This window comes from Pseudopodoces humilis, chromosome 23 (genome assembly GCF_049639895.1).
Source record: "Pseudopodoces humilis isolate 2021_Gansu_Grassland_sample_001 chromosome 23, ASM4963989v1, whole genome shotgun sequence".
NCBI lineage: Eukaryota > Metazoa > Chordata > Aves > Passeriformes > Paridae > Pseudopodoces > Pseudopodoces humilis.
The window spans coordinates 3299977-3316394 of NC_142222.1; the positions used below are offsets into that span (position 1 = coordinate 3299977).

At 41.7% G+C, this 16418-nt stretch overlaps 1 protein-coding gene across 1 annotated transcript in view; it reads right to left on the bottom strand.

Moving 5' to 3' along the window:
* The window catches only part of ULK2 (unc-51 like autophagy activating kinase 2), a 36340-nt gene extending 21389 nt beyond the window's left edge, over positions 1–14951 (bottom strand). The window contains exons 1-7 of the mRNA XM_005525722.3: positions 14263–14951; positions 12958–13050; positions 11731–11772; positions 3316–3348; positions 2912–2948; positions 1597–1770; positions 477–550 (exon numbers count right to left, since the gene is read on the bottom strand). Coding sequence (XP_005525779.2) covers positions 477–550; positions 1597–1770; positions 2912–2948; positions 3316–3348; positions 11731–11772; positions 12958–13050; positions 14263–14355 — 546 coding nt within the window. The 5' untranslated portion in view covers positions 14356–14951. The remainder of the gene's footprint in view (positions 1–476; positions 551–1596; positions 1771–2911; positions 2949–3315; positions 3349–11730; positions 11773–12957; positions 13051–14262) is intronic.
* Positions 14952–16418: the final 1467 nt, after the last annotated feature.

Below are 16418 nucleotides of genomic sequence, written 5' to 3' on the forward strand. Positions count from 1 at the left end.
TCAGAAGCGAAAACAGAGAAAGGAAAGCCAAAGCAATATGAATCTAGTGGCATAGCAGTATTAACCACTTTAATGTAAGAGAAAATTAACGTTTTCATGTGCATTACATGGCTTGAGAGGTACCATCTCCATCTAAAATGAAAGCTGTGTTTCAAAACCACAAAAAAACTGAAGAAAGCATCCAAGCATTTGGCATGTTTGGGAAGAAGAGGGAAGTGTTATTTACTTGGCTTCAGCAGTTCTTCCTTTGACAAAGAACCACTAAGAAATGTTTCATGTCTCTCTGACTTTAACAATCACGATCTCCAGATCCCAAGGGGAATAAAAGGGTAGTAAAACTATGGAAAGGGGAACTGCACTCTGTCCCTGGTCCTAGTAAAGCAACATGAGGCATTTGCCAATCTGCAAGCACTCAATTATTTTGTTCTGGCAGGAGAATGTTTGAGATAAGCAAGATAATGTGAAATATCCCTTACCATGTACATAGGGGAACCACACAGAGTTGCAGCCATCATGTTGCTGTGCAGATAACGAGCAAACCCAAAGTCAGCTGTGTAAAGAACAACCTTGGTCAATGAAGGGAAAGATCATTTCCAAATTTTTACAGTCTAGAAATCACCTGTCTCTGAGTGAAACCTGCCACAATTAACAGTGGGATTGAAAAAAGACAGATTTAATATCCAGCCAGCTACATGGAATAGTAGAATCTTTGTCATGCTAAAAGAATAATCTATTATCTTTCAAATGAGCAAGCCAAGAAGCAGCAGTGACATCATTTGCACAAACTGCTGCTCAGGCACCTCCCCAGCTGCAGAACAGCCTGTCTGGCATCAGCAGGAAAGGATTAAAGTCACTGGCTAAATATAAATGGCTCATTAAGAGTGATGAATATACAATCTGCCTGCAGTGAAATTACATCAGGTACAAGTTGAAGAAGTCAAGTTTCAGGTGCCTAAATTTTCCACGCAGGCAAAAGCATCTGAAGCTATCAAGGAAGGACAGCAAGGGAAGTTTTGTCTCCCTTGTGCAATTTTTGAGCAAAAGCACAGGAAAGCACTTGTTAAAAACAAGGTAGTTTTAAAACAGACAACGAAGAGTGATTGAAACTCCTGAAGTAGCCTCTGCAGAGGTGTCTGGTAGTACCCTGAATATTTGACATCTCTCCCCTGTTACAAGGCCAAACCTCCCTTCTGCTATGCCAAAAATAGGTCATAACCTTCATTTCTGAACCTCTCAAATAACCCATAGGAGGATCTCTGGAACTGCAGCTGGAGTCTTGCATACACAGAGTTTTGAAATAGGTAAAAGGCTACTTCAAGTTTCAAAAGTTAGATTTATGCCCAATTAAAATATTTTAGTACTAGAAACATCAGCTAAATAGATTTGTCCTGCAGATTTAATCAAAAAGGTCTTTATGATTCAATCTTTTTTTATCCTGAGAATGCAGCACAGCATGAAGCTCATCATTCTTGACTTGATGTCTGATTTGCATCAACTGAATACACTCCATATCCAGTACTTGAACTAGAGAGACATTCCTGAGGAGGGAAACAACCCAACAGCGCTGGTTTACCCTTCCAGTCAGAGAAAATGTACCTATTTTGATGCGTATGCCGCTGACACTGGATTTCCGCCGGTTGGCGTAGGACAACAGAATGTTCTGGGGTTTGAGGTCCCTGTGGATGATGCCTTTGCTGTGCAGGATGCGCATGGCTGCTGCAATCTGCTGCAGGAACACTCGGATGGTGTCCTCACTGAGAGTCCCCTTAGCTGGCAGTGATGCACACAGGAGAGTAAATATCAATATCTTTAGGTAAAAGCAATAAACTTCACAGTGATCAGCTGAAAACATGATCCAGTCTCCAGTGATTTTCTACAAATGTAAATATTCTCAACAATGTAGATATCATATTGTTTTACAGCAGCTACAGAACTCTGAATCGTGTTTTTCTGGTAGTTTATTCAACTTGGTAGCATCACAGTTGTAAAACTTTTCAATCACCATTAAATCCTAAACTGGCTAAAAAGGCAACAGAGGCAAGAAAATAAAAGAACTTCACATTAAGTGCATCCAACAATCATGTTAAAACCTGAAGCCATAAAACTTGTTCTTTAAACAAATGATTATGGGGATGCTGAGAACCACTCTGCACAGAAATTTCATCCATGATAAAACTTACTTTGAAAAAAAAAAAAGGAGATGTACTTTTAAAAGTCTCTTCTGAAGGTATTATCTCATTCTGCAGCCCAAAAAAGCACTGAACACAGGAGCTGGATCTCACTGAGACTTTCCAAAGGTTTTAATGGCAAGTGAATTAGGCTTTTAATACACACAGTTACCATAACAATAGCTGTGCACAAAAAAGATTCCTTCAACATGCTGAGATACAAGGGCGAGTAGAATATTTTCATCATGAAAAATATGAAGATTAACATCTCTGCTCAAAATCTTGGTTGTAATAAGAATCCATTTGTCATGATTCTGTAAATTCTGTCCTCACTTTGGGCAGAATCATGGAAAATCTCTCCTAATTCAGCACTGCCTCTTTCTTCAGAGCATTATTATATAAGTAAATCAGTGTTTTTAAGTCCACATCTCAGAAAAGAAGAACAGGTGCAATCAAAACACTGGGAACAGCCCCCAAAATGCAGTTTTAGGAATACAAACCCACACATTTTTTCAGCATGTTACTTATGGTTAACTAAAGCTTCTTCCTCATTGACAAATAAGGGAATGTTACGTTCAGTTGTGGCAAAAAAAAAAAAAAAAAGAAGCATTTTCTGTGTATTATTGCATTCGCCCATAATTAAAGCTCAAGCAAAAAAATCTCAGAGAAACACCAATGGTTGTCAGGAATACAGAATATAAACACATAAAGCAAAATAATAGGGAAATACAGTAATCAATTACCTTGTAAGTAATCTGCCAAGTCCCCACCATTGCAGTACTGTTAAAAACAAAGGGTTTTATTCAAAATACAAGCACTGGAAACACCTGCTACATTATTTCTACTTGTAATATTTTAATGAAAATTAGATCTTTCCAAGCTGTTTGTCGTAGAATTGTTTTGTTAGTTATTTGGAATTAATAATTTGAGGTGTCACACTTTATCAATACTTATAGTATCATAACATGAAACTGAATAATTTATGAAACAAACAGTGCTGATAAATTTAGTGGGGCATAGAAAATTCATAATTTACTTTTCAAAATTGTTTGATTTAGCAAGCCATTGTTAGTTTGCAGCTGTTCAAAGGAATAGTTTTGTCTGAAAGTCTTTAAAATCAACCAGAAACATACATGTTAACACATACCTCCATGACCAAAAAGACAGAATTGGGCATTTCCTAAAAGAGGAGAATAAAAATGATTTAAGAATGTGAGAAGATCAAGTCTGTACCTGTATTAACCAAGTGTAACATGGGATTTTTCAATCACTGAGATACCTTAAAGTCACTCCACTATGAGATATTTTACATTTCCAAAAATATTTTCATATGTAAAAACATAAAACCATCAGGCAACATTTCCATGAAGTGTCTCCCTGAGTGAGCCTTTGGCAGAAGCACATCCCTGCCATGCTCCTCATGGCAGAGCTGGGAGCTGTGTCCATCCACCTCAGATTTTCCAAAGCTCTGACCTCCCATGACCTATCTGCAACCTGAATTCCCTCTCTTGTAACTGGGGAAAAGTTCCTGAAAGACAGATTGCCTAACTTCTACTGTAAATTATCTACACACTCCACAAATCCAGTTAAAAAAATAAATATGTGCTTAAACCTCACTGTAACAAAAACACTCACCCTTTTCCCAAGCATTTATTTTGTATGAGGGAAGAAAGGCCTGACCTGTCTGTGCTAATAATCAACATTGTTTTCCACAGTCTCCTGCATAAGACAATTCTGTTGGGCCTACAAAGTTGAAAATTCGGAGAGTTTTTATAAAGTAAAAGTATTTTTTTCTCCCTCTGAGCTGATTAAGATTGAAAGGAAAGAACACAAAGAGAACTGGAAAGAAACTAAGGGAAGTGTACAGTGAACAGGATGATGCTTTTAGTTACACAGTGTGTTACCTCCCTTTCTCTTTAAAAATAAACAAGGGCTGACAGATTGAGGGAAAATATGTTTTTTAAGACAGCTGAAGGAAAAAAGTGAGATGGCACCAGACAAGGCCAGGCACATGCCCCAGTGGGAAGCGGGGCTGCAGACAGTCTGACTAAATTCTGCTAAACAGTGTCACAAAGAAAGTCAAAAGGGACATTGCACAGCAAAATAAACACTGTGAACTCAGCCACCTTCCTCTGTGCTTGCACTGAAACTTCAGCAGATGTTCAGTTTGACCACTCTGGCAAGAATTACCACCAGGGTGCCATTGTCAAGCATTCACTAACAGCTTATGTTAGAAAGCTTAAAAAAGAGACATAAAAGCAAAAATGGGCCCATGGGCCCAGGCTAGAGAAAATAACGACCCTAAGTACCACACACAGCACAGAGCTCAGAGATGGCACAACCCATCAAAGCCAACCCATCACAGACATTCAGAAAACTACAGGTAATAGTAATAATTACAGTTCAAGATGAACTGCCTGGTTTAAGGTTAATCCAAGGCTGTATTAGCCTGCTTCACTTTTGGGAAGCATTTAGTCACTCATGTCTGTGTTACAGAAATGTATTTGAGGTTCTTTCCAGCCTGAAACATCAAGCACATTTTGCAGATTTGTTTACATTTGGAAATTAGCTTCAAAGAAAGCAAGTTTCTAGGAGCATGAGTCAAATCTGTTGGGAATTGCAGGCAAACTCCAACCAATATAGAATATTAAAGCAGCAACAGATCACATTTCAGGATGTCCCAATTGTTCAGTGTCTCTGCAATAGCTGTGGCTGACATGAACCATAATTTACATTCCTATAAACACCTCAAAACCTCAGTGCATACAGCAAAGAAAAAAACCCCATTAGTAATTACTTGCTTTGCAAATTACTCAAAGTATATAATTGTTCCTTTTTGTATTGTTCCTTTGCAACAGCACCTTCCAAGACAGAAGCTGTCTTTTAGGAATCCCAAAGATGCCAAACAGCAACTCTGAGATCCCAATCTATCAAACTGAAAATTGTACCAACTGAGGATCACTTCACTTAAAGGACAACTGTGACGTGGAAAAGAACAACCCAGCTAAGAAGCACGGAAAGTCCATTCTCCAGTGACAAGAGAGCAGCTCAGCTCCTGGATTTCCACCCAGCATTGCAATCCCATGAATCACAAAGATGTTCCACAGCGTCAGAGCCTCCACTGCACAAAACCAGCAGCTTATGGCAGCATGTAATGCTCAGCTCATGACAGACATTTATTCATCACAGAACTAAGAGGAAACGTTTGCTGGATTCCCTTGGAAACAAAGTCCTCTCAAATGAACCGCTCTCTTCAGAAACACAGAGCTGATGATTTGCCCTGTTGTACCAGCCCTCACCTGTTCAGAAAGTAATTTCTGCAGACCATACTGGACTGCCCTCTGATAGAATTACTCTTTTTTTTTTTTTTTTTAATTTATATTCTTGATAAAAAAATAACAAGTCACCAAGTAAAGTCATAGAAAGAAGCAGAGCATGTTTCCTTAATCTAGCTTGGAAAATCCTGATTTAATAAATCAGCAGAGCAAATTAAAGATTCCACAAAAACATTTTCCCAGACTCAAAAGTCCTCTCCAATTCATAGTGAGGAAGTAACAGTTTGCACAGAACTGATACCAACCTCCCCAGCCACAACTTGTCCCAACTTGAACTCATAACCAAATGCTTTTCAATATCCCACCAACACAAGTTTTAGTTCAAAATAGCTGAACTTGTTCCACCCTTCAGAGTTGCTCAAATTTTGCCTTACAGTTCTTGGCCAGCCTGACTGGGAATGTGATCTCCATTTTGGGACTACATTCAGAATAGACAAGACAGTTCTGGAAGACACATTTTGTCCTTCTAAATTATTCTGCTGAACAATAAAGCTCTCCCTATCAACATTCCCCAGACTTGTGATTTCTGTTGACTCACTACGCAAAGCAAGTGCTCAAAATGGAAAGATTAGAAAACCAGCATGTTTCAGATCTAACATTCAGGAATAAAGCTGATCTAGCAAGTTATTTTAAACTGCCTCTTGAAACAGATAACAAAGCTTTCAACAATTTGCACTGATGTACAGATCACAAAATTAGTGCAGCTGGAGTTGTTCTGACCTACACTTCTACCTAGATAAATAAGCAAAACAAATATCTGCTGTGTTGCAACAGTTACCAGTTTTGTCCAGCAATCTTTGTTTTGCTGCTGAAAGTTTTCTTGACAAAAACCTACTTCTGCTCCTTTTTATTCTGAATCTAAGTTTTACTCGCAAGCAAAAGTTAATAGGAAACCAATTTACAATTCTGAAAGGTAAACAGATAAACCTAAGAGAAAGAGGTTAAGAGGCAACATACTTGCCAAAACTTGCTATGTTTTAATCTAAGGCTTCCACCAGTTGTCTTGGGAGATGCAAAATTCCAACTTGAATCACAGTCTCAGCACAGAAACTCCATTTAAAAAAACATTAATTGAAAAAGAAGTCAAAACACCCATGGTTACTTCCAAGAGCTGTTGCTAGATCTCTGGAGTACTGGCAGAAACATTCCCTAGATTTCATTTTGGTTCACAAGTCCTCCTTTAGAACAAGCTGAAGGTCTGCAAGGAGCTTAGTAAATTCCCAAAGCAGAAACTGTGGCAAATAGTTACTCTTTTTGCTTTCAGTCTGTAGATTTTATTTCATTGCAGTTTATGATGAGAGTCCCCAAAACAGGAGAGTTAACCTGACAGCTTGTACACTGCTGTTATCTGATTAATTTTCTGCTATGTTCATTTGTGCTATATTGGATATAATTTTTTTTTGGCCAGGAAACACACTTTTTTAAAAATTGCTTTAAATACATTTGGCAAAAATTCTAATGATACAATGGAAAAGGACAGGTCCAGATCTTTTAAAGGCTGTTTCTCTCTGCATTACATTCTTGATTTACTTTGTGAGTGCAACCAGCAGCAAATTCTGCGTTCAGCTCCTATTACCTAAAGGACTGAACATTTGCTAATTCTGACAAAATGTTAAATCTCAGACTAAATGTCACTTGACATGTGCCTGTAGGATTCAAATAGGGTGCATACTGACAATTATTCACATAAAAGAGCAATCAGCCATGAAGAAATGCACCACAAGAATTGGATCATCCATTTGTTGTTAGTGAAATGCTGTATTTTACCAATATATGGGAGGTGGGGAAAGGGGCTGCTCTGCTGCCCGGCACCAAGGAAAGGCACAGCTGCTCTCAGCACAAAGGTTCAGCACACTTGTGTACTAAAAAATTGTGTGAAAGACTTCTGAAATTCAAATTACAGCGTCCACACACAGCAGGTAAGCAAAAGACTGTGTAGTAACTCTTCTGAAACAGTTCTGAAATTCAAATTACAGGATCTAGGCACAGCAGGTACGCTAAGGCCTGCGTAGTAACTCAAACTCTTTGGCTCTGTGGGCCACAACAAATTCTAATCCTGGTTGTCCCCAACCTCCAGCATCTACAGTGGCATCATTCCTGCACTGTCATAACCAACCTTTCAGCTGGCATCTGCTGTCAGGTAGTGTTCCAAAACTTTTACACTGCTACAGGGCAGGATTTTATTTTTTTTATTTGAACAGCATGTTCTCATATGATTACTTCTACAAAGACACAGAGGATGGGTATTGACAAACACAAAGGCCTTAAGCAAGCAGCTGTGGGGACAAAAATAAAGATGTTGAGACATCCCCTATTCTGCTGGGAGTGTGGAGGCAATGAAAGCTGTGAGACATTGAGATCAGAAGTAGACACAGGACGCCTGGAGCAAATATCTCAAGAAATACATGCAATAGTACCAGAGCAACTGGAGTTCTTGGGTAAACCAGAGGTCTTTAATTCCTGCTGCTAAAACAACAGTTCCTCCCCTCAGCACCCCTAGTAAGAACTCCCAGGCTCTGTGTACAAGCAAAGCTGAGCTGTAGGAACCAGAAGGATCTCTGGCTCCATTCCCACTGGCTTTCTCTGCTTCCAAGGACAGCAGAAGCAGCTGCAGGTTTTTGTCTGCTCTGTACCAACAAGCTAAGACAAGAAACAATTTTTATCCAGATACTGTTTCTACAATAACACTCTAGAAAATACTTCTCCCTAAACTACTGCTCAAATAGCAAACTTCAGACTCCATACAGTGAGGACATTAATTCACTCTCCTAAAATGCCATCTCCACGATACATTACAGGCTTTCATTCCGAGGGCTGACATTCTAGTGAGGCTTTGAATTAAATTATTTGCTAAAACAGGCACTGTCTGGCACTGTGTAAGAGATTAGTTCTACTCAGTACACACTTGGGATCATGAACTGCACAAAACTGTAAATTCATGCTCTAAACATAGAACATTACAAATAACTTACTGATACCTTCATACTTCAGTGGAATACTTTATCCAAGGATCTCAGTGTATTTTATGCTGGTGAGTTAGGGGTTATTTTAGACTCCCTTTGCTTTTGAGAAACAGTGGCTCCACTTCCCCAATTAACAGGATCCAAGACTGATCTTTATTTGCAGGATGAATGACATCCCACAGCACCACCACAGGAAAACAGTTGCATCCTTAAACCATTCCAAGATTTGGGAGTTTTTTCATTCTTGAATGACAGATAATCAAACACTTGCCCAAGAAGATAAGTGACAAATGTCTCTCTTGCTATCCATCTATTTTATGTGAGTTTTTTAAGCATTTCACAAAAAAATTCATTTCACTTTTAGAGGTGAGCTACTTTTCAGAGCCCTACTGCTGAAAAACATTTGTCTCTCAGAGATGGAGGGTTTTTATTTAAGTATCTCCCCAAGTTGCCTCAGCACCATGGCTTCCACAGTCTGGTGTGTGAGCTCCCCAGCCCTCTGAGGTGGCACCAATAGCAGTGGAGTGCTCTGCTTACATAAAATTCTTATCTGCAGCTCAAACCTGCCAGAGCTGCATGTCCACCTCACAGAAATCAAGCACAATTATCCTGCTGGCTGCAGAACAAAACATTTTTATGCTACCATTAGCACACACCAGTTCACTGGGGTGTGGCTCCAGATGAATGGGCACTTCTAGTAATTGAACTTCAGACACAGTAATAACATATCAAAATGGTATTCACATGAGATGAAGGATCAGCAGTGGAGAAGATCTGAAAATGTTCATGCATGATCAGCAGAATGGTCCACAAGTTCTTCTTGGATTTAATTAAAACCTTCATGGTGTGTCTATTTTTCGTATGCTGACTTGTGTGAGGGGTCATGCAATAGGAACAACCATAAAAGAAGAGACATGAAGGAGATGGAACCTAACTACTTCCTGAAAATCAATCCAAATTAAGCTTTTTGCAATATATAAGATAATAACTGTACATTCATTCTTGAAAGATGCATTCCAAATTGCTATGCAGGGATACAGCTTTAATCTCAAAATACTGCCATTAATTTAATATTATGAGATGTGAAAATATTTACCCTTGATCACAATCAATTTACACTTTTTTCACTTAGTTTTGCCACTTTCATTGCACACCATCTTTTCTATCTGAAAACTCAGAGCAACAATCAGATCATTGGTTTATTAAGCTACATGATCTGTCAAACTGCATCTAAAACAGGAGCATTTTCTTATTTCAAACTGTCTAAGGTTAAGAAAAGCTTTAGCCCAACAAAATTACAAAAATAAAACAGACTCCTGTTCACACTGAGAACTTCCTACTGTGACACAGACTCCACTGGCTCCAGCACTGAAGAAAAAAAATAGCTTCTGTAAACTAAGAAATAGCTTGAAATCCTTAAGTCTTATCTGCTGGACTGTATCACTGTGTTCACAATACCCTGGCAAACAAAAGGGGCAGCACATGCTAGAACATGAAATGCTAAAGAAAATTGGTAGGCGTAACAGCCTGCTAGACATGTGAATGCCTTGCATAGTGTTCATTCTTACTGGGTTATAAATTAATGTAATCACAGAAGTTAATGATGTCTGCCACGTCACAAACACAGCAGAAATGGAAAAGCTTATTTGTGTGAGTGACACACTCTTTATACCATATCTTGCAAAGCAACTCCTGTAAAAGCAGCATCCTGCTGCCAAGCTTTGTGTTTGCTATGAATGTCTTTGAAATATATCAAGGTACAGGACAGGTTTGCCCTTCTCTTTGCTTTAACTGCTTATTTTATTTAAACACAATAGCTGGTGACAAGCAGCAACAACCCCTTCTCAAAGGCAGCAGCACTGATCATTCAAGAAGTCCTGTCACCTTTTCCTGGGGAAGAACAGAAAAGCCTAAAAGTTATGTTTTTTAAAACCCTTCAGGTAAAGAAACCATAGACAACTGTAGGACTCTGTAGTCTACTTCCTTGTGCATAAATCAAAAGAACAAGAGTCTCTCCAAAGCTCAGATGTTAAATCATCAAAATACCTACTAGTCCTCTACTCCAGGATGAGCTGCAGAGTTGACTAAGGAACCTTCACATACAAACAAGTGTAAATGATCAATCTGAAATTCAGCTGCTTACTCACACACCAACACCCTCAGTCAACAAATCCAGTTGCTTTTGAGATGTCTGGACGTACTAAATTTAGGATGCTGAGAGATTATTTCCACTTAGCAATACTCAAGAAAACCTGGTCTCATCAAGAAGCACATCAGACAATGCTTTCCCTCTCAGACCAGATAATGTCACTCAAAATTAAGAATTTTTAAGTCAAGATCCAGGAAAAACAGAGTCTATAGACTGAACCCAGAAGTTTTGATGCACAGTCAGTTGTTAGATGAACATCACAGCTTTGTACCAAAAGTCACTCGTGTGCCACAGACCTAGAAAACCTAAGCCCACTTAATTTATGTCACATTAACAGATTTCTATAGCAAAAGGCACACATTCACACAAACCAAAAGCTTTTAGCATGTCAGTGTGTAAAGACAGGAAAGACTGAATGTCACAATCTCTAGTTTGTGTTGCTTTGCCTATGCAATGCACCAAAGGTGGTTCTCGGTAATTTTTTTTCATCAGTGTAACTCTGTATTTAAAATCAGAACTGAGCACAGGAGATAAATGTATAGGTCTTATTCAAGCAGAACAAATGCCTGCATGAGCTACCTCATGTCTTATTTAGCTTTGCTCAACACTGGCAAGCCTTAGGATACAAAACTGTACTCCTAAGCAGAATACACTCCCCTACACAGGCTGCAGAGCAACTCCACCTTATTAGGCAGGACCCTGGCAATAAAGAGAGGAAAACAATCTGAAGCAAATTAATTGAAAAGATCCAAGTGTCTGCTTGGCTTTTTTCACTGTATCCTGTCCTGACAGGCAACAGATATATGTGATTGTGGTTTTTACTTCCTTAAGTTCCTCCTCACTGTGACACAGGGCTAACACCACATTTCTTTGTCACACAGATCCCCAAGATGATGCTCTTGCTGCCACTTGTTTTTGCTGAATTCCAAACTGATGACAGCAACAAAACAGATTAATTCAACATAAATTCATAATAAATCCGTGTCTTAATTAAAAAACTTCATTAAAAGTTTAAAAAATTTTAAAAAAAATTTAAAAACTGGCATACATTATATATATTCATATTTTCACAAATTAATTTTAATGAAAAAAAAGGGCATCAAAGTATGTTTTACCTGGACATCATAAAGAGCTACAATGTTCTCATGCTGAAGTTCCTGTAAAACAAAATATTTGTATTATGGAAAAAAGTTATTAGTATTACTACTACTATTATTAATTGCATTTGCTGATAATACTGATTTGGTGACAATCAAAGAGAATATTTTTAAGATGGTAAGATGGAATTTAGAGGAAATCTCAGCTGTTTAGACAATATTTACAGGATAAGGAAGTTAGGCAATATCTTGAGAGGTCATAAAAACATTTGGTTCCAGAACTTAATGTCTGTGACTTGTTACAGAAAGTACCAGAGCACAAGATCCTCTAATGAGCACTGAAAGCTGACAAGATTTAATTTTCCACTCTAACACAATTTCTTGCTTAGTGAAGTAACCAACTAGATCATGTTCAAATCAACCCTACTTTTATAATACAAAGAAAATAAAATCAAATTACATTAAATAAAACTTATGGGACAGCTCATTAATTATTTGTAACTGCCCAAAAACTGTTGTTTGTTAGGTACTTGCAGTACGCTAATACACCCAACACTAATTCTGTTATATAATAAATAAATGAGTATATAATATGTATAAAACAGTATATAAAGTAGAGATGTATCTCAAGAAGCTCAGAAACATGGGAAGAAAGCAGCACTCCTTATCACTGCAAAACTGTGTGAAATGAGATGTGAAATTCAGAGAGCAGGGAATGCTAAATGACCACCCAAATAAATTAAAATAACATCGAAAAACTGAAAGATGCTCCATTACATTTCCTCTGTTAGAACCATGTTTTAAGGCAATTATCACAAGTCAGAAGTGGGCAGCTGCTTCAGGAATTAAAGTCAGCTCACTGATTTCAGCTTTCAAGGCAACTTGGAGCAAAAAAAATGAAGAAAGATCAAAGACTGATGCTTCACCCTCAGCTACGATCTGCTGGGAAAGGGTACCATATTGGCCATCCTGAAGGACAGTCTCCCACACATGCAATATGCAAAGCACAGAGACTGGTCCCACAATAATTTAGTACTTTTAACTGCAACCTGTTCTGAGACATTTCCAGAACTGAAGATTTTTTTTTTCTGTTTTTCTTACTTTTTTTTTTTTTTCTGGATCCCTAGCAAAGAAACAGCATAAGAGCAATTGGTGGTACCACCCATGACCTGGAATGAACTAGATCAGGAGTCTCTTTTCCTTTTCAAGCAAAGCTGCTTTAAAAATCACTGCAAATTAACATACCTTTAAGATTTTTATTTCTTTTCCAAGTAGGATTTGTGACTTCGACAAGTTCTTTTTGTTAATACTCTTTATGGCTACTTCCCAATCAGTTTTCTGGAAGCGAACAAAAATAGTATTGTCAGTTTACTTTTTTTAAAAAAAACTTTATCATCTAACAACTATCTAGGAAAACACTGAGAAAAAGTTGAAAGATCACCCCTCTTCTACCCACCAGTTATTACTACATCATGTGACACCATCAAGAACTGTTTCAATCCATAATAGCTTAGACAGCTATTAAAATCCACCTTCAGCTACACTGCATTTTAATGGCTTCCAAAGCATTTAAAACAAAACTCCTCAAAAATCAACAAGTAATTATATTCCATTTAATATTTTGTAGCAGTGCTATGTATCTGCTTTTTTAGACCTCTCACAATGATCAAGTTACTTTTACTGTCCTTTAAAGACTTCTCATTTTAAGCTATTTTATACTCTGCAGATGAAAACTGCACAAAACCCCCTCTGTTTTAAGCAAGCTTACATATTGTCTATTTATATATTATCAAAAAATAAACTGACTATTTATTTGGGAGGTGGGAGCACCTCCATTGGCCTTTAAAGTTTTCGTTTCCCTTTCTCCCTTTTTTTTTTTAACCCCAAAATCACTGCACTGTGCCTCTCCAAGCCGTGAGCGCTGCCTTAATCCTCCAAAACGCTAAATCTGAAGGGCTGTTTTCTGGAAAGCAAAGCTCTTTAGGCACCAGAATAAACTCACAGCATCAAGAAACCATAACGTAACTATGAATATCCGGGGCGATTAGCAAGTCACGCCAGGAAACCAGACACCTCTGAATTTAAGAAATCTTCAGCCAATCCCAAAGGAGACAATTTTCCATTAGATCCCTCGTTATCCAGCGAGATAAACATGACCCTCCCGACAAACAAAGGGCTCAGCCTCCCCTACAGCTGTAACTCTCCCCTCGCCGCTACAGCAGGGAGCTGCCAGCAGCGGGGAGGAGCGGTGGGACCGGGGACAGGCCGGTGGGGTTGAGGGAAGGGAAAAAATAAAGGGTTTATGGATGCCGGGGCCGGATCCCGGCTCAGGGCCGCGGGGCAGCCGCGGGGCAGCCGCGGGCCTCAGCCCAGCCCGCACCTCCCTTCGGCTGTTTTTTCCCCCCGAACACCCAAACCACGTCAAAACTCCCCAGAGGACACAACCCTCCCACCCCCCAACCAGCTGTCACCCACCCGAGGGGCTCCTGTCGGCCCCGGGTTGTGTAACCAGCCCCGCTCCGGCTGCGGGTGAAGCCCGTCGCTGTTTACCTTGCGGTGGCGACCTTTGAAGACCACAGCAAAGGCTCCGTGTCCTATCAGGTCCTTCTTGCTGTACTCAAAGTCCCCCACCACCTCCATCATTCCTCAGCGGGGCATGAAGCCCCCGGGAAGGACGGAGGGAAAACAAAGGGGCTCTTCCTCCAGCTACAGCCGCCTCACGGCAGCCGGCGGCGGGGTGGGAGTCTGCCCGGGTTCTGGCTGCCCCCGGCGGCGGGGGCAGCTCCTCTCATACCGCCGCAGACCCCCGGGCCGGCGGGGCTGCTGCAGGGCGTCACCGAGGCGAGGGGCTCCGTCGGGCATGGGGAGGGGAAAGAGGAGAATCTCAGGGGCCGGGTGTGAAGGGACAGCGCGGCATCGGCGCCGGGACGAGGGGGCCTTCTCAGCGGGGAAGGGGGTTCCGTGCCCTGCCGCTGCCCGGCCCCATGGCCCCGCCACAGCGGGGGCTGCCGGCGCCGCGGCCCCGCTCAGGGACCGAACCCCAGAGCATCCAGCGAGGCGGGGGGAGGCGCGGCCCACGGCTCCGGGGCTGGCTGTCGCTGTTGTCGTCGCAGCCCTCGCGAGAGAGGAGGAAGCAGTGAGGGTGCGGACGGGGGTCTCTCAGGCCGCCAGCGCCTCCCGGGGCTCCTGCCGCTCCAGTCCCCCACAGAAATCCGCGCTCGGCCAGCCCCAGCTGCAAGTGCCCGGCCCTGCGCACCGCCCCGTGGCTCTTATAAGCCGCAGTGCGCAAGCCCAGGCGCTCGGGTGCTTCCGCCGGCGGCCAAAGAGTGCCTCACCCCGCGTAACCCGGCGGTCCCTCCGCCGCCACCGCCTCAGAGCGGGGCCATTGCCCCGAGCACGCCGAGCCCTCCCCAGCCCCGCACCCGTCCCGTCAGGGCTCCGGGGGCCCGGTCGGGTTGTCCCCTGAGGGAGGACGGTCACCCGGGCCCACCCTTGCCCTCACCCTAGGGCCGGGGTTAGAGAGGCCAAACTCAGCCCGCCACGCCCGGCCGTCACTTCAGCCCTTTCCTCGGCCGCCTCAGGCGCACCCGCCAGTGAGGACAACGCTGAGGGGCCACTAGGGGAAGGAGGAGGATCGCAGCTGCACAGGACAAGAGCTGGGACAGTCAGCAGCCAGAGTGGGAAGGCAGGTATTGGATCATCCCGGGTTTCCAAGGCAGAGGCACTGCTTACATAGCACCTTCAGGTAACAGACCCTGCTCCAGATCACACACTTTCAGCCCTGTCCCTGCTCCAGACTCTCTAACCTGAAACAAAGAATTTCAATGAATGGAGAGGCAATGGAGGAACAGGCATACAAAATGCTGTGAGCCAAAGACACTTCGAATTGTTTGCTCCCTTTATAAGGAGAACAACGCCTGTAATTTACAGCCCCTGCCTCCCAGCACTTTCAGATCAGCCTGGGGCTGTTTACAGCACGTACAACATTAAAAAAACCCCAAACACTCGCGTGAAGACTTTGACCTTCACCTCCAGGTTTACATAATTACACTCCTTTCCTCTGCATTCCATTCCTCAGTGCTCTCTTCCCTCCCCTCTACCTATGTTCTCCATCATGCCACCTCCACATCCCAGTTTCAGACCCTTTCAGGCTTCCCCAGTGTCCCCACGGGTCCCAGTGGATGCAGGGTGTGACTGCTCTGACCCCACACAGCTGTGTGCTGTGCCTGCCCTGACCTGACACAGGCTCTGCTTTCAGTGTCACCAGACCAAAATAGAGACTGAGCGAAGAGTTGTGCAGTTGGGCCTCTCCCCATTCCTCACTTATCTCTGTTGGCTTTCCTACACTCAAAACCAGGCACTACTGGAGCCGTGTGCCATGACAGGACCGCATCAGCTAAAGACTTCTCCACAGACAATGCACTTAGATTAAAAAAAAGGCCAGCAAGAGATTCTTAAGGAAAGACTGACAGCTCAAATGAAATAAAGAACATTTTAAGCTATCAGAGGAATCCTAGGAAATCTGTCTTGTGCCAAAGAGAACCAAAGGGCTTTTAAACGCTTCAAAACTGACTTCTCCCTTTATTTGGTGAAGTTTTGAGCTCCCACCCAAAATCCACCCGTGGCACCACCCTAACAAACAACCCTGAGAAAGCAGAGTTGACCAATAATTTCAACAGCTCAGAACACCCCGTGGAAAGAATAAA